This window comes from Pelodiscus sinensis, chromosome 6 (genome assembly GCF_052426305.1).
Source record: "Pelodiscus sinensis isolate ZL-2025 chromosome 6, ASM5242630v1, whole genome shotgun sequence".
NCBI classification, from domain to species: Eukaryota; Metazoa; Chordata; order Testudines; family Trionychidae; genus Pelodiscus; species Pelodiscus sinensis.
Window position 1 is genome coordinate 108,053,022 of NC_143057.1, and position 23,689 is coordinate 108,076,710.

Genomic DNA, 23,689 nt, shown 5'->3' on the forward strand with positions numbered 1-23,689 from the left:
AGACTTATATTTGTGATTGGTCCCATTGACTTCAAGCACGTTAGTCTTTGAACAATTAGGGTCTAAGTCAAAAGATACACACAAGTAGTGATGTGAAGGTCTAGTTGACAAGCTAGTCGCTTCGCCCCCTCTTTGCTGCCTCTATCAGAAAGAGGCAGTGAATAGGGGGTACTTCACAGTGGCTGAGCAGCATGGAGCCTGGGGTCAGACCGTAGGCTCTATGTGGCGCTGCTGCTTTGAAATGCTGTATGCAGCCCCGGGGCCAGCTGGTGTGTACCCAGACTGCATGCAGCATTTCAAAGTGACAGCGCCGCGTGGAGCCCGAGATCAGCTCCCCAGCTGACACTGAGCTCCACACAGCGCTTTCACTTTTAAAGTGTAGCAAAAGCGCTACAGCTATTTCTATACTTCAAAGGCGGAGACGCCCTATCGACTAGTCGAATAGTTAATGCAAAATGCACTCAATTACTCACAATTTAACATCCCTACACACAAGCAACCTGCATTATGTTTTACACCTGAAATATTAGCATAAAGGTAGTTTGTAAGATGCAAGAAATCCCAAAACAAAGTTGGCACATGCTGACCTGAGTAAACAACTCTTTTAATAGAGCATAGTGTGGCTCCTGATCAAACACCTGGAAAAGAAATACATAATTTTAGGAACATGCAGAAGGCTGCAGAAGGCAACAGCAGCACAAAAAAAAAAAAAAAAGGATTAGAGATACCATAGATCAAGTAATCTGAAGTTCTATACTTGCCGGATCAAAGGACAGAAGAGGCCTTGAGCCTCTTAGGCAGTTTCCAGTCATCTTCAGCTCTGCCAGGGTATGAACTACAAATGATTTTAAACACAGTTTTAGTTTTTAAAAGACACTCTTCTACAGAAACATAAATAAAAGCAACAGAAGTGACAATCAGAGTTAGACTTACTGTTCTGTACTAAAAACTTGGCTGATGGTCCTTGAGGTGAATTTGAAAACCTGAAACAAGACATCCATTAGAAATGGCAAGAAAAATACTTTAGAATACTACAGTAAATTTCAACCAGACTTTGTACCATAATAGTTTTAAAATGGGCTCTTGTATAATGATAGTTAACTTTAGATATTTTAATTAAAAATTGCTTATAGAATCATCAGCTCTCAAATGATGAGTCATAGAAACGAATGTTTAATTTACACTTATTTTGCTATTTATTATTATTGCAATTAAAGCCAGCCTCATTTACTGTTGCCATTGCTGCCAAGATCTGAAGTATTCTATGGGAAGTTTGGTCTGGCAGACTGAATGTACCTGAAGCAGTCACAAAATATCCAAATTAAGGATGTTAAAAATTGTGTAATAGGTTATACCTGGTGCAGGTTTTGCAATATAAAGTTTAGCTTAGCTTTATACTGCAGAGCCCACAGCGAAGCCACCTCCCTAGGAACAGGGTCACCAGCCCCTGCTCACCCAGCTTCCAGGGAGGAGGCTTCCCTATCACAGCCAAGCCACCTTCCTGGGAGCAAGGAGGCAGCTCTTGCCAGCCCAGCTCCCAAAGAGGAAGCTTTTCTGTGTTGCCATAGTGAAGCCACCTCCCCAGGAGCTGGCTGAATTTAACTGATACCATTAACCAATAAGCAGTAGCTTATCAGTTAAACGGTTAACCAGTTCAACTCTAACATCCCTAATTCAAATATGAATGTATTTTTTAAAAATCAGTACACTTAAACTGCACAAAAAACAATGAAATATTTTTCTTCTGGTAAGAAACAGCCAGAGGAAAAGCAAGTAAACATTGCCATATCAACAAGTTTTAAGTGTGCTTTTAAAAAAATGTCACTCTTGAAATACGTTGATCACTAAAGATGTTAATCTCCAAACTGTACAATGTTTTATCTAGAGTTGTAGTCAGAACACAAACAAGTATGATTAAAGAGGGAGATTTAATAAAGCAATATATTTTCTCACCACACGTAGAGATCCTGCTTCTTTTTGGCTTCAAAAAATATGCACTTGTTGCAGTTTTTTATTTCACAAATCTATATAGAAAGAAGGCATATGGAAAATTAGCTATTTAAACAGTTAAATGGATCTTTTCACAAACCTCCTCAATCTGCCTCAAGCATTTCTGTCCTGAAGTGAAAATATGCAAAAAGTCTTGCATTAATTATTAATACTGAAAGCCTTCAGAGAGGTCAGTTTTAACTTTGAAAGACCTTTATATTTTCTTTTTCAGTCCCAGAAATCTACCAACTACCAGCACTCCAGTGAATAGGGTATTAGACTGTCAGGGCACCTGGGGTCTAGACCCAGCTTTGCCACTGGCCACTGTGTGGCTTTCTTCAAGCAGATTTGTGCCTTAGTTTTCCCAATGTTAAATGGGGAAACACCACATTCTTTTGTAAAGCACATCTCATTGGTAGATTGCAGGGTGATAAAAAAATAACAGTTCGTTCGCAGGGGTAACAATTCAAAAGGCACTTGCTCCCAGAAGTCTTTAGTCCATCACAAAAGCCACAGGCATTTGTAGTCTCTAGCACCTTTCAGCCTCTCTCATCAGCTCATCTTTTCTGTGGGAAGTCTAAACGGCTTTGATTTCGCTCTCTCTGCTTCATTTCCACCACGGATCCATTCATAATGCCAGTTACTTCAATTCATGAAATAGAGCCACTTGCACTCTTACTCTTTATAGCCCCCCTCACCCTTGCCCCAAAAAAACCCAAAGCCACTCATCCCAATTAAATATTAAGATAATTACAAATGTTCTTGACAAAAATAAACCACAATGTTTGTATCTTTAGCCTCTTTCCATCAGCCCTTTTCCCTGTTTGTTTTCAACCTGCAGGTTTTTTTATTCAAAATTTTTGAATGGTGTATTTAAACCCAAGATACTGATATGCCACCATAGGGCTCTATCTTGCAAGTCTGTTGTGCACAGAACTTCCACTAATTTCAGTGAGTTCTACACACAGAGTGCTTTCAAGACAAGGTTCTTGAGTCTATTGATTCATGTGTAACAAAAGTAAAATTAATGAAAGATTACATCAATATTTAACTTACTAGTCTTGGTTTCAACAAGTCAGAATTAAATATAGGAAAGTGAATTAACTTATTTCCCATCCAAAAGAACAACTAATTACTTCCTGTGGTTTAGCTAGTAATTCAAAGAGTGGGCCTTTGGAGTCTTTGTGCTTCATAAAAAAAAAAAAAAAAAACCCCCTAAAATTCTCTTAAATTTCAACATCACCTCTCTGTCTCCTTCTCACAAACAATTTCCAAAAAGCCAAAATACAAATATTAGTTTAGTCATAGCATTACCTCATTAATTACAAACAGTTTGTCCTTCCGGTCCATTTTAGTGTCTGGAAACAAAGAAAAAAGTACCACTGAGCAGTTGTGTATGCTTTAGTATACAGGCAGTCCCCGGGTTACATGGATCCGACTTACATCGGATCCCTACTTACAAACGGGGTGAGGCAACCCCACACTAGCTGCTTCCCCCCAGCAGACCAGGGAGATGCAAAGCTAGCGCCCCCCCCAAGCAGACCCGGGAGACGCGGAGCGGCTTTTCTCAGCAGACACCTCAGCTTGAGAATAAAGGACTGAGGGAAGTGAGGTGTGGGAGAATAAAACTGAGCTCTGGAGAAATGTTTGGCTAGAGTTTCCCCTACAATATGTACCAGTTCCGACTTACATACAAATTCAACTTAAGAACAAACCTACAGTCCCGATCTTGTACGTAACCCAGGGACTGACTGTACTTACAAAGGGACACCAGCAATTTTTTTTTAAAAAAAGAAAGAAAATGCTTTTCTTAAAACATTTCACCTATTATTACTACAGAATGACTAAGCATTTCTCAGTGTTTGTGTTTCTCAGTAGTTTGCATACAACTCATTTTCAGCATCAGTGTTAATATTTTTTCACATTTTACTCATTAAATGGGTTGCTATTAGTGATGTTCAGGGCTTGACAAATTCTGGAAAACCCTACTCACCAGACAAAAAAGGGACTTGCCACCCCCCGCCCCCCAAAAAAGTGTTTTTTTAATAGCATAAATTCCTAATAAGAATAAGAACAGTAATTACGAATATGTTATTAATAAACATCACCCAAGTTATTAATACATATCTCATAAACCTCTACCTTTTCTCTCTGCTGCCATTTCTCCTTCCCTTGCTCCATCAGCTCCCCTGGTGCCTGCTGCCCCCCAACCCCTCACCCTCTCCTGCTATCCTGACTCCTGCCCTTCTCACTGCCCTCAGCCTTCCTGAGACCTGCTCCCTCCCACCTTGTGCCCACTCCTCCAGTAGCCCTACTCTGATCATGTGAGCTATCCCTCCTCATTCCCTCTCCTAAACCTCCCTCTACACACCTGCCCTGCCTCTCTCCTCTGGTGCTGGTCCCTCCCCTGCAGGTGTCTGCCCTTCTGCTTAACCCCCAGAATCACCTGGCACCTGTACCCTCCTGATGCCCCCCCTTTCCCTCACTGCCCCTGCCCCCTTTGCTCTCTTTTTCCCTGATGCCCAACCCCTCACCACCGTCTGCCCCCATTCCCCTCATGCCCCTGTGCCATCACACATGACTTGCTCCATCCCCACCTTCCTCATGCCCACCCCTTCCTTCCTCTCCTTTTCCCCTCTAGCCCCCAGTGCCCTTACCCTCTCCTCTCCCAGCATCACCCTGTCTCCCCTCCCACTGACACCTCACCTCCTGCCATTTACCTCATTGTCTGCACTTGGCCCTCTGGCATTTGTCTCTCCTGCACCCCTGTCCCTTGGTGCCTTCCCCTTTCTTCTTCTTCTCCTGACCTACTCCTCTCCCCTCCCCTTAGCACAAGCTCCTTCCCCATATTTTTCCCCTCCCCTCTCCACAGTCCAGCCCAGCCCAGCCCCTTCCCCTCTTAAGCTTTTTGCTGCCCCAAGCAAAACATTTTTGGCCGCCCCGCCCCCCTTTTTGTTGTCTTACACGTTTGCATTTTGCAATGGTTTTTTTTGTTTGTTTTCATTTTTGTCCCAGCATTTTAGCCCTATAAATAGCAAATAGCATTTTCATTTGTTTTTTTTCCCATAAAGGCAAAGGTGCTTCAAGTGAACTCCTCCTTTCATTCACTGCCTTTTGCCTGCCCTGTCCAGCCCCTCCCTATGGACAGGCACCCCTCACTCCCGACCCACAGGGGAAACAGGGTTCAGGGACAGCACTGAGCCAGAGGGGTGCAGGGAACAGTGGAGGGGAAGTACAAGGGGGGCGTGGGGAATGGAAGGCACAGAGCCAGAGGGACACAGAGTGCGGGGTGTGGTGGAGGCACGAGGAATGGGACGTAGGGAACGGGGGGGGGGGGGCAGAGATCGGAGGGAGCAGAGTGCAAAGGCAGCATAGAACCAGAGAGTCGCAGGGAAGAGGGAGAGCAGGGGGCCTGGAGTACAGGAGAGCAGAGGCAGTGTGGGGAATCGGCGGTGCGGAGAGAAAGCGGCGTGGGGTTAGGGAGGGATTTCAGAGTGCCAGATCCAGGGAGCCACCAGAGGTGAGCACCCCCGGTCGCTCCCTGCAAGCAGCAACCTGTCCCTACTGCTCCTGACAGAAGTACAACTAGGATGCTTTGTATACTACATATGTGTATAGATGCTACCCCCAGAGCTCCACTGACATGGTTCCTGGCCAATGGGAACTGCAGAGCCAGCACCTGGAGCAAGGAAGGGGTCCTGCCATTCCACCTGAGCGTCCCCCCCCCCCCCCCCCCAGCTGCCTCTGATATAAAGGAAGGAGCACAAGGGCAGGAGGCTCTGTAGGATCCTAGCACAGGGGTGGGAGGGACACAATGGCTCCTGCCTCTTCCTCCCTTGTTGTCTTTGATACAGAGGCAGCAAGGGGCAGGGAGAGCATGCGTAGTCATTAGGATTAACCAATAAGCCCAGGTATCTAAAAGGGTGTCACAAGGAGGAGAGAGAAAAATTGTTCTCCTTGGCCTCTGAGGATAGGACAAGAAGCAATGGGCTTCAACTGCAGCAAGGGAGGTTTAGGTTGGACATTAGGAAAAACTTCCTAACTGTCAGGGTGGTTAAATACTAGAATAAGTTGCCTAGGGAGGTAGTGGAATCTACATCTCCCACAAGAAAGAAGGGCTCTTCCGCAAGAGGAGGCTTTTCCGAAATTTGGCCCATTGTAAACGGAGTGCAATTTGCATACCATTTTCTGATAGATCACTGTAATGTAGATATAGCCCAAGAGAGCAGCTAGCTGGGGCTGGCTCTCTCAATGGCTACTAGGCCAGTTAAGTGGCCCCTCTGCCCCAAACTCTTCCCTCCCCTGAAGCCCTTGGCCATAGCACCAGAGCAGGGGGAGAAAGCCCTGCTGGACAGGAAGGGAGGGGGAAAAATCCTGCCAGCCTGGAACCCCGCCTCTTCCACCCCAGAAGCCATAGCCTGCCCCATCCCCCAGCTGTCCTGTGTGGCTCTCCACTCTGCCCCTGGTCTGGAGAAGCTGGAGGGCAGGATGTCCCCTTCCCTGGGGACAAGTTGGTAGGTGGGCTGAATGGCCCCCACCACGCCTGGGGACAAGCTAAAAAGCATCCCAGCCCCCTACTCTAAGCCCTCCTCCCAACCCCCTGCCCTGATTCCATATACCCAAGGCTCTGCCTGGACTTCTGTACCCCCCCACACAGCCAGCCCCCTGCCCTGAAGAACCTGGGCAAATCTTCTAGTGTACTAGATACACTAAAACATTTGTATACCCCTTCATGATTTGGCCATTATTCCAGAGAACATGCTTCCATGTTAAAAAAGTGTTAATGCAAAAAGGTACCAATGTGAGATTTCTAAAGACAGCTACAGCACCTGACCCAAGGTTTAAGAATCTGAAGTGCATTTTAAAATCTAAGAGAGATGAGATGTGGAGCATGCTTTCATAAGTCTTTAAAAAAGCAACATTCTACAGAAACTACAGAACACAAAAATAGAAAATCACCAAGTCACCAAAATAGAAAATCAACCTCCTGCATCTAAATGAGATGATGAAAATGAAGATGCATCACTTTGCACTTCTTGGAAAGTTATCAAACAGAATCATCAGCATGCATGCATGTCTTCTGGAATGATAGTCGAAGCATAAAGAGACATGAATCTCTAGCGTATCTGGCACATTAGTATCTAACAATGCCAGCTACAACAATGCCACGTTACAGTTTATTCTTACATTTAGGTGAAATTGTAAATAAGCAGGCAGCAAACTCTCATATAAATGTAAACAAACTTGTTTCTCTTAGCAAGTGGCTGGAAAAGAATTGGGATTGAGCAGACTTTATTGTTTTATTTTTGAATGCAGGGGTTTTTGCATGTAATTCTATACTTGTAAGTTCAACTTTCATGATAAAGAGAACGTACTGCAGTAGTCGTATTAGGTGAATTGAAAATATTTTTAATCAAAAATATAAAATGAGCACTATACACGTTGTATTCTGTGTTATTACAGAAATAAATATATTTAAAAATGTAAAAAAATCCAAACTATTTAAATGATATTCTATTATTAACATCATGATTGATCATGATTAATTTTTTAATCACTTGACAACCTAAATCTTAGAGTCCAACAGATATTCTGTGTAGCATAATGGAATAATGTCAATAACAGACAGTAGTTTACTAAAACACACTAGCCAAAAACAGTGACAGAGTTAGATAAAAGCAGTACCTATCGACCCTACCTGCTTTAGAGTGGGGCATCAATGTTCTCAAGTCTTGCATTAGATGTCTTGTTCTGAAATTTATTCCTCTAGAAGAGAAAATAAGCACCCGCTCTTTGTTTTTCCATTTACCCTAAAAGAAACACAAAGGTGAAAAAAAAATTTAATCTTCAACTTTTTAAAATCAAAGTTAATATTTAATCAAGATATTTGTGATTTTTTTAAAACTGTATTTGTGCAAAAGTTTTCAATTAAAATAAAGTGCTGTCTTTCCAACAGGCTGCATATATAAATGTTAACGTGATCAATTTTGATCTTCCACACTTAACTACTTAATTCCTACACAAAAAAATCCTAATCAATTCAACGTTTTCAGTGTCAATATTTGAGGATGGTCACATAAAATTTCCCCTCTTAGGGTGTGATTAACTTCATGTAACAGGATGTACCTGCTTGCAGACAGAAAGGGTAAATACCATGAAATCTGTGTTTTCTCATTTAAACAATAACAATGAGGGTTAGGGATGGGACAGGAATCTAGACTGATAGAAAACATATCTAAATATAGCAAAATGACATTAAGTACATGAAAGTTAAACTGCATACAGTGGTAGTACAGAAGTGTTTATGTTATCTAATTTTAAGGTGAAGAATGAGTGAAGAATTAAGGTCAAGTCTATAGTACAGAAAGTTGGTTTAAGGTACGCAATCCCAGCTACATAAACAACATAGCTGGAGTTGACGTACATTAAGCTGAACTTTGGTGCCATTCCCACAGCAGGAAGTCCATGGGTGAAACACACTTATTGACTTTCCATACTCCTTGTGAAAGTGAGGAGTAACAGCACTGATGGGGAGAAGGGTGCCCTCAGAGCTTATTGGAGAGTGGGGTTGGGGCGCTCTTGACAAGAAACTTGGCTGGGGTACAGGTGCTTGTCCCACTCCCTGTAAGGAGCACCTGACAGGGCAGAACAGGATAAGCACTCTTGCCCCAGCCACACTCCTCAGCAGGAGCATTCCAACGCCGCTCCAAATATTTGTTCTAATGACGACGGTTATAAAATTCAGATTGATGTTTACAATAATATGGTTGGTGTGCCCATTTTATTAAGCCATAGGCCACACATACACCCAGATGCGCCTCTTCAGAGCAAGCGCTGAGAGATGGTTTGCTGCTGTTGACCGATGCAGATCAGATACACATTGTTTCTAGTCAATGTTGGTCAGATGTGGATCCACATGTTTATATCCACACAGGGCTGTACTCATATGAAGAGTATGGGTGACTACACAGATCAAGACAACACCTATCTCTGTGGAGATCAGTGCTCTGCTCTAGGATTGTTAAGGACTAGTCAACTAGTTAAATGCTTATCAGATAGTCAACAGGATAGCTGACTAGTCGTTTCCCTCCCTTGCTGCCTCTATCAGAGAGGCAGCAAGGTGTGTGTGTGTGGGGGGGGGGAGAAGATGGGGTAATTCAAATCAGCAATGCCGTACGGAGCACTGCCCCTTTGAAATGCCTTGTGCAGCCTTTCAAAGGGGAAGTGCAGCACAAAGACCAGGATCAGCTGGGGATTCCCCAGATAACCCTGGGCTCCATGAAGTGCAGCCCCTTTGAAAGGCTTCATGCAGTACTAATCGAATAGTGCAAAAGCGCATCCAAAGTGCATCAACTATTTGATTAGTCAATTACATGCTACTTAACATCCTTACTCTGCTCCCTTCCACGCTAAGCAGGGGGCGGCCCTCTGAGACTATGGATGACTTACAGGGAAGACAAGTGTTTTTTTAAATGAGGCAATATCGCTAAAAAAAGGACTGAGGCAGATGCTTCCCTTAAGCGGCCTCCTCCGCCCCGCTACATCCCAACAGGCCAGACAAAGCCAGACCAGACCCTTCCCGCAGCGGGACCGGCGAGCTAAGGTGACCTTGTTCCCACCCCCAAGAACGAGAACACAAGCGATGGCTCCCCAGCCTCTCCGCCCAGGCGCCGCATGGAGACAGGCCGGACCGTGCCAATACTCTCGGGGAAAGGGGTGCACAGGCCTCGGGCAGAAGCGGGACCAGCCGCTCTCTCTACCTTGCAGACAGGAGCCGGGATGCTGTGCTCCTCCCTCTCCGCTCCCTGCGGGCCCCGCTTGGCCCGCGGCCCGCTGCCATCGGGAGCCCCCCTGGCTCGCTTCTTGGGCCGCGCCGCAGCCTCTCCACGCTTCCTCTTGGCCGCCGCCATCTTCATTACACGTGACGCGTCCGTCACCCGGAAGCTGCTCTGCTCTTCCGCCCCTCGCTCTATGGTCAGCGCCGCTGCGCTGCCCGGCTCTGGGCGGCCTTCGTGTTACGACAGCCGTAAGGCACGGCGGCGAGTGCCGCCTCGTAGGGAATAGGTAGGATCCGGGTGCGGCTTCTCCCCATCCCCGCTCGGCCCGGCTCTGTCCCCGGCCGCCGGCTCCCCAGCGCGGGCCCGTTGGCCTGCGAGCGCCTCGTGCAACGGGACCGTCCGTGTCGCCCAAGCTGGGGCGCCGCCGGCTGGGAGCCGCGTGGGGCGCTCTGCCCTGCAGCGCCCGGGACACGGGCCTTGGCTCGGCGGGCTGCAGCGCCAGTGGACGGGGCGCGTGGTAGCCAGCGACCGGCGCGGCCTGGGGCCGCTGTTCCTCCGCCGCTTTCATTGCACTGAACTCCAGCCCCTCTCGCGGGCAGCAGCAATAGCGACACGTTTACACTTGTACCGTCTGGTCACTTTCACCACCGCATTGCTGCCGGGGCGTCATCGCAGCTGCCAGCCGGGCAGCCGTTCCCGCCTGTCCTTGACCACCAGCGGGTTAGAGTAACAGAAGTATGTGACCTCTGTTTTAGGTTCTCTTTGACACTGCCCCTGCAGGCCTCACATATACGGTCACAGGGAAGATTGGAGTGGTGAATGCAAACGAATAATGCCCCTCTCTACTCAGCTGGAAACTGCCGATGATCAGTATGTTTTAGTCGCCAGTCTTGACAATGTCAGAAACCTCTCGAATATCCTAAAAGCGATTCATTTTAAAGACTATGCAACGTGTTTTGCAACTAGAAATGGAATCAAGGTAACAGTGGAAAATGCAAAATGTGTGCAGGCAAATGCCTTTATTCAGGTAAGGAGCCCAGCACATCATCAGACCATTAATATATCTGTCATCAGTCTTTCAGGTGTTTAAAATTACAGTTTTTTTCCCTTTTTCTTGCACTTGGTAGTGGCTTTCCCAATGGACATAATCCAGTCAAACAAAAAACAAAAAGATGAGACCAGTGGATGCAAGGCATTAGATATCTCAGTTCTAGACTTGCAATAGTGTAGATGTTGATAGTATTCAAAAATGCTGGAGTTAAATTCTTAATGTATCGGAGATGGAAAGGTTTTGCTATTTTATTATTGTTACTAGCAGACTTACTCAGCATTGATTGCCTACATCTGATGTGGGTGGGGGTGTGGTGGGGAATGATGACCCTGTGTGGGCTGGAGTTGGAGGGGAGGGGCAGCTCAGTGCTTGCCAGGGGGCCTGGGCCAGGGACATGGGAAGGCCCAGACCAGGGTTTGGGAAGTGGGGGCAGGGTGATGGGTGCATGAAGGTCTCTCCCAGGCTGCTGGGGGTCCTATGGGGCAGCTGGGGTTGGGTTGGCCAGCCCCGATGGTACGGCAGGTGGAGGGGTTTTAGACAGGGAGGCCACTTACAATTGGCAGCTAAGGTGGTAGAGTCCCATCCTCAGCTGGTCACTCTTGCTAGTGTGGCTGCCCTCATTGATCACTCTGCAGGATAGCTCTCCTGTGGGCTCACTACCCCCCAGTAGTGAGTGTGAGGATCTCTCCTCTCTGCTCCCCTCCCTTTCCATGTAATGGAAAACTATCAAATTCTAGGCACATCTCATTTTCTTGGCACAACCAAACCCTGAATTTGCCCAGGTTTATCCATTAATTCTAGCCCATGGAGCTGTTTGCCCACCATGAAAGGCAGCAGCAGGAGGAGGGGGTAGGCGGGAGCTGATGCTTGCAGACAGCCGGCTCCCGGTGAGCACCAGCTCCCTCCTGCCTACCCACCCTCCATGTGTTAACATATAACCACTAAAAATTTCAGCAGTCACATGCTTACACAAATACACAGTTTTTAACATTCTTACTACACACCAAATTTGGTGGCCCTAGCTCTTACCATTTAGGAGGAGTTTGTGAACAAATGGACTGACACGCACATGCACTTTAAAAAATATAGATAGATAGTATGTGAGAGGATCACCATTATTTTTGCATTGAGTCTTGTATTAGCACATAGTATGAAGCCACTGTGAGATGAGAGAGCATTAAATAAGCCAGGGAAAGTATGAGAGAGACTAGAATTATCTAGAACAAAAAACAGGACTATGTAGCACTTTAAAGACTAACAAGATGGTTTATTAGGTGGGCCAGACCCACTTCCTCAGATCAAATACTGTAGTGGAAGAATATTGTCACAACCATCTATACCAAAGCGCATAATTAAAAAAATGAACACATCTGAAATTTGATTTGTCCTTTTCACATGTGTGCATTTTTTAAAATTGTATCCTTTGGTATATATGGTTGTGACAATTTTCTTCCACTATTTGATCTGAGGAAGTGGCTCTGGCCCACGAAAGCTCATCACCTAATAAACCATCTTGTTAGTCTTTAAAATGCTACATAGTCCTGTTTTTTGTCCCAGCTACACCAGACTAACACGGCTACATTTCTGTCTCTACAATTATCTAGGAATGGAAACAAAGTATTTGACAGAAGGACTGTTGGAGAGAATAAGGAATGGCATGCAGTTTATTTTAGGTGCTGGAGAGGAAGTATCAAAATGGTAGGAATAAGGTGGAGAATCTGACCCAGCGAGTGCCATGCAATACTGCTGGATGTTAGTTAGAGGTGGAAAAAGACCTTGTAGGTCAGGGAAGAGCAAAATAAGGCCTGCAGGCTGGATGCAGCTTAACAAACCACTGGATGCAGCCCATGGACACAGCAAAGAGCCTCACACAGGCTCCCTGCCTGCCCCTCTTCCGTACGTTGCTCAGAAAAGTGACTTGTCGGGCCATTTGTCTGGGGAGGGGAAGAGGTTCCATGTGCTGCCCCTGCCCCTACCACAATTCCAATGGTCGGTTTCTGGCCAATGGGACCTGCCTGTTTGAAGCACAGCAGCATGCAAAGTACCTCTCCTCTCCAGCTCTTAGCTGTACACACATACAAATGACCCTGCACCCATATGCTACTTAACACAAACCCTCTGCCCTCCCTCCTGTACCACTCTAGGTCACAACCCAAACTCCTGTACCCCAGTCCCCTGCCCCATGTCGCAACCCCCTCCTGCCATGGGTCACAATCCAAACCCTTGCACCCCCTCTTGTACCTCAGGTCACAACTGCCACCTTCACATAAACTCCCTCCCAAAGCTCGCAACCCCTCATGCACCCCAATCACTTCAAGCTCTCTTCTGCATCCAGCCTCATAAGAATGGCCATACTGGTTCAGACCAAAGGTCCATCTAGCCCAGTATCCTGTCTTCCGACAATGGCCAGTACCAGGTACCCCAGAAGGGGTGGACCGAAGACAATGATCAAGCAGTTAGTCTCCTGTCATCCTTCTCCAGCCTTTGACAAACAGAGGCCAGGGTCACCATTCCTTACCCCCTAGCTAGTATCCTTTTATGGACCTAACCTCCATGAATTTAGCTAGCTCTTTTTTAAAACTCTGTTATAGTCCTAACCTTCCCAGCCTCCTCTGGCAAGGAGTTCCACAGGTTGACTGTGCACTGTGTGAAGAACAACCTCCATCCCAGATCCCACACCTCCTCCATTAATATAATGGAAAAGTCCTACCCTTGACCATTTTCTATATTCTTGGAGTGGACCCCATCAAAAATTATTGCCCACCCCTGTGTAGGTCATTATGTGCAGCCTCAAAGGCCAGTGCTGGATTGCTCATTATGGATATATTCTTCACATCAGACAAAGCTATGAATATAGATGGATCATATTAATGATCCAATCACTTCCCTAATGGAAGACAGTTCTACAGTTGACTAAATATCACTTTTTGAAAACTTTTTACTAATATTCAGCCTTATTTCCCTTTCCCTAATACCATCCCATTATTTGCATTTATGCATCATCTTCCATTTCAGGATCTCAAAATTTTCTGCATTCAGATATCATCCATCTTTTAAGGAGTTCACTGTTGTCTTAAGTTATCAAGCAATTACTGTAGTGAGCCCTACTGTACTGAGTTCACTCCTCTTGACATACATCTCGTTGCATCTCTCCTGACCCCTAAACAATACTTTAAATTATTTTTTCTCAACATGTGTTTAATATGATTACTATTGACACTTACCCTTTTCAGATATCTCTAATAACATTTTGTGTAATTAAATCTATCCCTCCAAATAAGGTGTAGGGATAATTAAAAAAAGAACCGCAAAGGGAATTGAAGGGAGCAAAAAGAAAATTAGCTCTTTCTGTAGTCTTATATTTTTACCTACTTGCTTGGTTTTATTTTTTTGATTTTTAAGAAGTCATATTTTGTTTAATGAGCTCACTTATTTCTGCTGCTGCTTGTTTACTTGACTGTTAGATTAAGAGCTCCTCAAGGCAAAAATTGTGCTGTCTTCTGTTTTTGGAAGCACTTATCATCCAGGGCATACTGGAAATGACAAGTTGTGTTTTTTAAGTTGTATAGTAGTGCACTGAAAATCTGCTGATTGATGGAAAGAGCTTTCTGCTTTAACATTTATAGCTTATTAAAAAATTGTAAAAGGCTACTTACTGTCATCCAAATGTCATACTTATCTGGTTTTTCTTTGTCTAAGCTATGTACTAATTCTTAAAAGATCCTGACTACATGCACTTAGTTTACATCTTGTTGCACTCTTGAAGGTGAATACTATGGATTTATAGAGATGATTAAGTCACTGTTACTACATAAAGGGGAACAAATGTTGTTGTACCTCTTCCATACATATACTTTTATTTTATTTTACAGGCAGGGATTTTTCAAGAATTTATTATACAGGAAGAGTCGGTGATGTTTCGAATCAATTTGGCTGTTCTTTTAGACTGCTTGACCATCTTTGGTACAAATTCTTTGCCAGGTATTGTGTGTGCATATTCTGACCTGATGCTCTTGATAATTAGAAAGAAACTTGTGTTTCTGCCCATCTCCAAGTAACTTTATGAAAGTGATCGTTCCAGTCATTTTAAAATACCCTACCCTTTCCCCCACTAAGTCTCTCCCCACCCCATGAAAAACAGCTACCATTGATTGATTAGGCCACACGTTAGCTTCTTAAGTTGCTGCAACTGTATGCTGTGATAATTGCTTGTGTGGCCACAAGGGTAAATACTCAACTGAATCCAGATACTATGGGTACGTCTAGACTACATGCCTCTGGCGACAGAGGCATGTAGATTAGGCTACCCGACACAGTAAAATGAAGCGGCGATTTAAATAATCGCCGCTTCATTTATATTTACATGGCTGCCGTGCTGAGCCGACAAACAGCTGATGAGCTGTTTGTCGGCTCAGCGCGATAGTCTGGACGCTCCCCTGCCGACATCAAAGGTATTTGTCGACCACCCAGGTATGCCTCATCCCAGGAGGCATACCTGGGTGGTCGACAAATACCTTTGATGTCGGCAGGGGAGCGTCCAGACTATCGCACTGAGCCGACAAACAGCTCATCAGCTGTTTGTCGGCTCAGCACGGCAGCCATGTAAATATAAATGAAGCGGCGATTATTTAAATCGCCGCTTCATTTTACTGTGTCGGGTAGCCTAATCTACATGCCTCTGTCGCCAGAGGCATGTAGTCTAGACGTACCCTCAGTGATGGAAAAGATAGCAGCGGACACAGCTATAAGTAAAGGGGCAGTGAAAGGTTCCAAATTAGATGTCGTGAGTTTAGATGACAAACTGTTCATAAATATAAGATTTGTAAGAGAAATGGTAGTGGAATCTTAGAATCATAGGGTTGGAAGAGACCTCAAGGAGTCATCTAGTCCAACCCCCTGCTAAAAGCAGTACCAATCCCAACTAAATCATCCCACCCAGGGCTTTATCGAGCCAAGACTTAAAAACCTCTAGGGACAGAGATTTCACCACCTCCCTAGGTAACCCATTCCAGGACTTCACCACCCTCTTAGTAAAACAGATTTTCCTACTATCAAACCTACACCTCTCCCACTACAACTTGAAACCATTGCTCGTTTTGTCATCAGTCACTACTGAAAACAGCCTTTCTCTGTCCTCTTTGGAACTCCCTGTCAGGTAGTTAAATGCTGCCATCATATCTCCTCTCACTCTTCTGTAGACTAAATAAGCCCAAATCTCTCAGCCTCTTCTTATAAGTCATGTGCTCCAGCCCTCTAATCATTTTGCTGTCCTCCACTGGACTTTCTCCAGTGCGTAAATGGGCTTTCTGTTATGGGGGCCCGGAATTGGACACAATGCTCTAGTGCCGAATAAAGGGGAATAATCACTTGTCTAGATCGGCTGGCAGTGCTCCTCCTAATGCACCCTAATATGCCATTAGCCTTCTTGGCTACACAGGCACACTGACTCATATCCAGCTTCTCATCCACTGTAATCCTCAGGTCCTCTTCTGCCAAACTGCTGCTTAGCCTGTCAGTCCCCAGCCTGTAACTCTGCTTGGTACTCTTCTGTCCCAAGTGCAGGATTCTGCACTTGTCCTTGTTGAACCTCATCAGATTTCTTTAGGCCCAATCTTCCAGTTTGTCTAGGTCACTCTGGACCCTATCCCTACCTTCCAGTGTATCTACCTCTCCCCCTAGCTTAGTGTCAGCTGCAGACTTGCTGAGGGTGCAATCCATCCCCTCATCAAGGCAATTAATAAAGACGTTGAACAAAACACCCTTGGGGCACTACACTTGATACTGACCACCAAACAGATATTGAACCATTGATCATTATTTGTTGAGCCTGACAATCTAGCCAACTTTCTCTCCACCTTATAGTCCATTTATCTAATCCATACTTCCTTAATTTGCTGGCAAGAATATTTTGAGAGATTGTACCAAAATTGTGCTAAAGTCAAGGTATATCATGGACATCGCCTTCCCCATGTCATCTTGTGATTATACACAGATCTATGAAATGTTAAGGCACAGGCCTTGTCTACCCTTCTGTGGTAAGTTGACCCAAATTACCCTACTCCAGTTATGTGAATAACATAACAGGAATTGATGTAGCTTATGCACAGTGCAAATGGGAGAAACTCTCCCATTGGCTTTCCTTATTCTTCTTGGAGAGGTGGAGTATCAGAGTCTACCAGAAAGTGCTCTGCCATTGATTTAGCAGGTCTTTACTAGACCTGCTAAATCTACACTGCTGAATTGATTGCAGCAGAACCGATCTAGCACTAAGTATAGACAAGCCCAAGGAGGGGCCAACTATTATGAGTAGAAGGAAATCCATTAATGGTGTTTCTGATAAAAAGCCAACTGCATGCTTGGTGTTTATGGTCTTTTCTTTCTGTAGCTTTCAAACAATTCATTACACTTCAGCAATCCTAAACTATTGTAAAAACATTCATATAACTCAATAATGACTATACTCTTTCTAGGTAAAGTAGAACCTGAAATTTAAGAACTGATCTGTCAACCATATATCTCATTTGGAACCAGAAGTATGCAATGAAGACAGGAATAGAGACAAAAGAAAAGCAAATACCATGCAGTATTATTAATGTAAACTAAAATTATAAAGGAAAAGCAACATTTGTTTTCTGCATACTAAAGGTTCAATGCTGTATGAAGTCAATGTTCAGTTATAAATCTTTGAAAGAACTTATCCCATTATTTTCAAAATTACGAATGTCTGTGGTATTTCTGTGGCCTCTCCATTATGCTATAGCATCTGAGCACCTTGAAAACAATTAATCTTTACAACATGTTTGGAGTATTATCCCCATTTTAAGACAGGGAACTGAAACAGAGAAACTGTTATTTGTCCAGGTTTATACAGGCAGACCTTTACTGAATTCTGTCTCAATCACAAAATCGCCACACAATTTAGGATGATTGACAATCTCTTTATGAAAACTCCAGGATAATAAACTGTGATCTAAGCATGGCTAGAGTCCAGGCCTCCAAAGGTCATGCCATCTAGTCTCAGAATGCTAATTTTATCATCATTTCAGGTACTTCAACAGCACTTCGAATGTGTTACCGTGGTTATGGCTACCCCTTGACCCTATTTCTAGAAGAAGGAGGTGTGGTAACTGTGTGTAAAATTAACACTCAAGAACCCGAAGAAACACTAGATTTTGATTTCTGCAGTACAAATGTGGTTAATAAAATTATCCTGCAGTCAGAAGGATTACGTGAAGCATTTGCTGAATTAGATATGACCAGCGAGGTCTTGCAGATTACGATGTCCCCGGACAAACCTTATTTCAGGTATGAGAAAGTGCATGTCCATTTCAAAGGTTCATGTGTAGCAACTTGAATTGCTCTTTGATGGTTTGGAAATATTGTTTCTCCTTCAGTATAATACAGATCTGCATCATATTTATTTAAATATGTCTTCTATTATAATGGTTTACTGCATCACATATGAAGGTTTCAGTTATTCAAACAAGGTATCAGGCAACAGTTCATCCTTATTTCTCAGCCTGATGGTTTTGGCTACAGAATGCATCATTTTAAGATTAGCATCCAGTTGAAATCTTAGTTTAAGCGGATACAAAATACCACATAAAAGGAGTTTTATTCCTTGTGAAACAAATTCCAGGGTGTTTTGAATCCATTCACTCAGTATTTTTGTTATAAAGAATAAAATCTGCATGGTCTTGGAAAAGGTGACTGATCAGGGCTGAAAAATCAGCACTTGCATGCTGCAGGATGTAGGGGAACTCCTGAGCCTTACATATTCCTAGCAGCTCTATAATCAGGTACTGCACAGCGTGTTTCTTTCACTTTCTGGTAGTATAGCAGATTGTGCCCTCTAGGTGCTAATGTAAGATGATAATCATTCATATTAGCATAATTCTGCTGCTATCAGGAGAACTCTTGAGTGCCACAGATAAGAACATAAGAACGGCCATACTGGGTCAGACCAAAGGTCCATCTAGCCCAGTAGCCTGTCTGCCGACAGTGGCCAGCACTAGATGCCACAGAGAAGGTGGACCGAAGACAGTGATCAAGCGATTTGTCTCCTGCCATCCTTCTCTAGCCTCTGACAGACAGAGGCCAGGGACGCCATTTCTATCCCCTGGCTAATAGCCTTTTATGGACCTAACCTCCATGAAATTATCTAGCTTCTCTTTAAACTCTGTTATAGTCCTAGCCTTCACAGCCTCCTCTGGCAAGGAGTTCCACAGGTTGACTACACGCTGTGTGAAGAACTTTCTTTTATTTGTTTTAAACCTGCTACCCATTAACTTCATTTGGTGTCCTTTAGTTCTTCTATTATGGGAACTCATAAATAACTTTTCTTTATCCGCCCTCTCCACACCACTCATGATTTTATATATCTCTATCATATCCCCCCTCAGTCTCCTCTTTTCTAAACTGAAAAGTCCCAGTTGTTTTAACCTCTCTTCATATGGGACCCATTCCAAACCCCTAATCATTTTAGTTGCCCTTTTCTGAACCCTTTCCAAGGCCAAAATATCTTTTTTGAGGTGAGGAGACCAAATCTGTACATAGTATTCAAGATGTGGGCATACCATAGTTTTATACAGGGGCAGTAGGATATTCTTTCATTTTCTATCCCTTTCTTAATAATTCCTAGCATCCTATTTGCCTTTTTGACTGCCGCTGCACATTGTGTGGAAGTTTTCAGAGAACTATCCACGATAACTTCAAGATCTCTTTCCTGATTTGTCGTAGCAAAATTACCCCCATCGTACTGTACGAATAGTTGGGGTTATTTTTCCCGATGTGCATTACTTTATACTTATCCACATTAAATTTCATTTGCCATTTTGTTGCCCAATCATTCAGTTTGGTGAGATCTTTTTGGAGTCCCTCAGAGTCTGCTTCTATCTTGACTATCCTAAACAGTTTGGTATCATCCAAAAACTTTACCACCTCACTGCTTACCCCTTTCTCCAGATCATTTATGAATAAGTTGAAAAGGATTGGTCCCAGGACTGACCCTTGGGGGACACCACTAGTTATCCCTTTCCATTCTGAAAATTTACCATTTATTCCTACCCTTTATTTCCTGTTTTTTAACCAGTTCTCAATCCATGAAAGGACCTTCTCTCTTATCCCATGGCAATGTAATTTACACAAGAGCCTTCAGTGAGGGACCTTGTCAAAGGCTTTCTGAAAATCTAAGTATATGTTATGCTTGTGATTCATTCTAATAGAAAATTAAATGCTAGCATTGTGATCTCATTTTTCATGAAGACTAGGTAGCTTGTTAAACCCTTCTGCTTTAAAAATTGTCCTGATGAATAACATTATTTTCAGTTGTTGCCACTTTTCAAATTCAATGGTGCCAATATCAAATACTTTGTTGTGTTGGTGTATTTTGTCTTTTAGATTATCCACCTTTGGAAATGCAGGAAGTGCTCATCTTGACTATCCCAAAGACTCTGATTTGATAGAAGCATTTCACTGTAACCAGACCCAGACAAACAGGTCAGTGATTAGGGCAATAATAGTAGTAGTCTGACTACACTTTCTTACAAACAGAACATGTGGTTGTCTGTTACTGAAATGTCTGACTTTCCCTAAAATATAGAGCAGTATTTAAACATTTTTGACAGATTTTTTTTCATCTGGTCAAAAGCTGAATAAAAAGAATTAGTGTATAAAGTGTATTACTGTTGATACAGTAATAGGAAAAAGTTAAACCGTACTGTAAAACTATACTGTAGTTAAATGTGTTGCTAGTGAGTTTTGTCAGTTTTGGTCCATTACTTGAGAATAAGGTTTCAGCCACTGTTATGTTTTATATGTTTGAATATGGCCTTTTTTTTACCTGCAGGTATAAAATCTCCTTGCTCAAGCCATCTACTAAGGCACTAGGTTTATCTTGTAAAGTGTCTATTCGGACAGATAATCGGGGATTCCTTTCACTGCAGTACATGATTAGGAATGAAGATGGACAGATCTGTTTTGTTGAGTACTATTGTTGCCCTGACGAGGACATTACTGATTCAGAACTCTAGCTATATGATATGGACTGTGCATTTCATTTATGGTTATTCAGAATGATAAAATATTTAATTAAAAAACTTGAAAGTTGCCAAATTGAAAACCCAGAGAATGGACATCCACAGAAAGGAACAGAACAAGCAGCTACAATGAAGCTTCTCCAATATTACTTTGCTCGTGTTTCTCACTCTGACCTAGAACGACCAGAAAAGATAGTTTAATCCTTGGCCTCTGGACTGAGGCTGATAAGGTGCTCTGATGGTGGTTTATTTGGTGATTATTCCAAGTTTGCACATCACAAACAGCCTCTGGGGTATTCTATCACCATTGTTGGAATAATCACAAACACAAGCAATGCAGTAAATCTGTGGCAATAGTGGTATGCTAATCCAATGGTTTGCTCTAAGAATGGATGAAGCAATTACAGGTGATCAATGTGTGAATCCTGGCTTGTGCTAGTTGGGTTGTTGAAATTATTATAAAGGCTAAAATGTGAGAATACAAGTGGAGAGTGAAATTTGAAACTGACTTCTTAATAACAGTAAACTGCGGTTTTGCCAAAAGTACCAAAAAATTGCTCGTCTTCAGCAAGATTCCAGCTTGCTGTAAACTATTGAATTCTCTGGAATTTCATCAGGGATGAAGCTGGCCTATTTTCCACAGCAGCAGGGCTTGTGCTGCACTGGAAAGTTAGTATGGAACCCAACAAATCACTAAGTATTTGGGCAGTGTCATTTTGGCTTTTTTTTTTAATTGACTAATACAACCCCTGATATTGAAGTTTGTTCCTTTTACCAGCTGTCCTCTAATCCCATTTATTCACCACTGCCTTCCAAATCAAAAGTATTTATTTGTTAAGAGTTTTAAGGTAAAAGAGTTTTAAGGTAAAAGAGTATTGGAATATTGGTTTGGGAGAATAAAAAATCCCAAGGAATTTTATTTTTTATATATATATAAAATACTATAGCGTGCCACAATGGGAAGTCAGTTGTCTTTAATTTATCAAATTGTATGAACATTAACAAACCTAGACATATGTACCACATGGATATTTTTCTGCATTTAGAACTGTTTTTGTATTTAATAAAAACGAAGTGAATGAATTATTTCTTAAAAATAAAATGCTATGTTATAAAATTGACTGACTTTGTTTATTCCTAACTGCTATTTCAGTATCACACGGAATCAGAAAGAATGCTAGATAGGTAGTTCATGATATAGATGTTTTGTGAATCCACCATAAGTGGACAAACTTTCAATGACTTGCATTCTGTGCACACTTACTGAAATTACTTCTCCATATTTTCAGAGGGAGGACCAGAACCACAGTGCTAATTGGTTAGACCACCAGTGCAAGTGATGATTTCTTGAGTGAAGGCTTAACAGTCACTTACTTGAGGGTAGCTGGTACTTGCCTTCTGTAGGAATGCGTTGAAGCTCCATACTTCCTTGTTCAATTTTAAAAGCCACGAATCCCAAGTTTTAGGATGAAGACACATTTCCAGTAGTAAATGGACTGCGTTTCATATCAGAAGTTGCATTTGTTCTCTTCAGACATGATTTGTCATAAATGTAGCCAATCTGTTCTAGACATGATTAAACCCTGAATGATAAAGAGATCTTTTGCAATATGAAGAATCCACTGTTTGACCAGACACAGCCACTGCAAATAATGCAACAGGATGAAGGCATGTTACCAACTTGATGTTGCATCAAAATAGGAATAGTAAAATTGCAGTCAGAGATCCAAAGATCAGTGGGCAATCTCTATAGCTCTGTTCAGATAAGTTTTATATTATAGTTAATTATTTATACCCTAGCAGGACCAAAAAATGGCACTCATCCCTATTGTCATAGCAACTGTACAAAGATGATCCCTGACCCACAGATTTTACAAGCTAACTGGAAATAAAAAAAGGAAATAGGTTAATGGTAATAAGATCATGTGATGACTGACATCAGTTGGCTGCTGCAGAACTCAAAGATGCTATTACTAACAATTGTTTATCTAGTGCATACATCACTTACCCATTCAGAGCAACAGGAGTTTACTGCAGTTTTGATAGTTCTATTTTGATGCACTGTCGGATGTTTAATACAATTATTTTTAAAAACAGCTCTCTGGGATTTCACAGCTGCCACATTCACAAAAAAAGATTATTTTGGAGGAGTTTTGGGTATCTAGTTATTGCTTTATCATTATATTTAATTTACATATTCAGATAAATTAATTTTAAAGGCTATATAGAAAACATTGAACTTTTCTCTTAAGATTGCCTCTAACAGTTTTCTCTTTGACAGGAGAGAAATTATTTACTTGGCGTCTTCGGTAACTATGTGTATGATGCCTTGGAGTATGAAGTGCTGAACATCATGACTTGCATCTAATCCCAAATGACTAATGTGATGAAATGGAGCCAATGTCTTACTAAATTCAACACATTTCTGTAGGGATAACATATTAAAGTATTAAAAATTATTCCCCCAAGAGGAAGTGACTCCCCATAATTTGTTCCCCACAACTACAAGTCTAAGTAGTATAAGTTTAAGTAGAAGAAGCATATAAGTGTTTAGATTTAGTGTTATCAAGCTTGATAAGTGTTTAGATTTATTATTATTATTTGTTAAGATTGTTAAATGTTTAGATTTATAATTATTGCCCCTCTAGAATATAATTTGTTAGGAATGTAATATTAGGTCATGTAACTTAAAACTGTTAAAATATAATACTATGTAGCCAGAAACAGCTCCCCTCTCTGTGTCCCAGGGCAGCTCAAACTTATTGTTACATAATTGACGCCCATTCTCTTCAAAGCATTGTGCGATTAGGGTTAATTGCTTCAAAGTGAAACAT

The 23,689-nt window shown here is 42.7% G+C and overlaps 3 protein-coding genes across 3 annotated transcripts in view; 1 reads left to right on the forward strand and 2 right to left on the reverse strand.

Moving 5' to 3' along the window:
* Positions 1 to 9,933, reverse strand: part of BRIX1 (biogenesis of ribosomes BRX1) — a 16,207-nt gene extending 6,274 nt beyond the window's left edge. Inside the window, exons 1-7 of the mRNA XM_075932581.2 lie at positions 9,750 to 9,933; positions 7,688 to 7,799; positions 3,304 to 3,347; positions 1,954 to 2,024; positions 934 to 983; positions 762 to 835; positions 588 to 638 (exon numbers count right to left, since the gene is read on the reverse strand). Coding sequence (XP_075788696.2) covers positions 588 to 638; positions 762 to 835; positions 934 to 983; positions 1,954 to 2,024; positions 3,304 to 3,347; positions 7,688 to 7,799; positions 9,750 to 9,905 — 558 coding nt within the window. The 5' untranslated portion in view covers positions 9,906 to 9,933. The remainder of the gene's footprint in view (positions 1 to 587; positions 639 to 761; positions 836 to 933; positions 984 to 1,953; positions 2,025 to 3,303; positions 3,348 to 7,687; positions 7,800 to 9,749) is intronic.
* Positions 9,929 to 22,325, forward strand: RAD1 (RAD1 checkpoint DNA exonuclease). The gene is made up of 6 exons (XM_075932582.2): positions 9,929 to 10,053; positions 10,523 to 10,794; positions 14,691 to 14,799; positions 17,865 to 18,123; positions 20,218 to 20,316; positions 20,666 to 22,325. The coding sequence occupies exons 2-6, from the start codon at positions 10,600 to 10,602 to the stop codon at positions 20,847 to 20,849; spliced, it is 846 nt and encodes a 281-aa protein (XP_075788697.1). The 5' UTR covers positions 9,929 to 10,053; positions 10,523 to 10,599; the 3' UTR covers positions 20,850 to 22,325.
* The window catches only part of TTC23L (tetratricopeptide repeat domain 23 like), a 40,403-nt gene continuing 39,016 nt past the window's right edge, over positions 22,303 to 23,689 (reverse strand). Inside the window, exon 12 of the mRNA XM_089779430.1 lies at positions 22,303 to 22,438. The gene's annotated coding sequence lies outside the window, so the exon portion shown is untranslated. The remainder of the gene's footprint in view (positions 22,439 to 23,689) is intronic.

Coding starts and splice junctions, on each gene's coding strand:
- RAD1 (XM_075932582.2), top strand. CDS start 10,600: ATGCCCCTCTCTACTCAGCTGGAAACTGCCGATGATCAGTATGTTTTA. Junction 18,124..20,217: donor CCGGACAAACCTTATTTCAG/GTATGAGAAAGT, acceptor TTTGTCTTTTAG/ATTATCCACCTTTGGAAATG. Junction 20,317..20,665: donor AACCAGACCCAGACAAACAG/GTCAGTGATTAG, acceptor TTTTACCTGCAG/GTATAAAATCTCCTTGCTCA.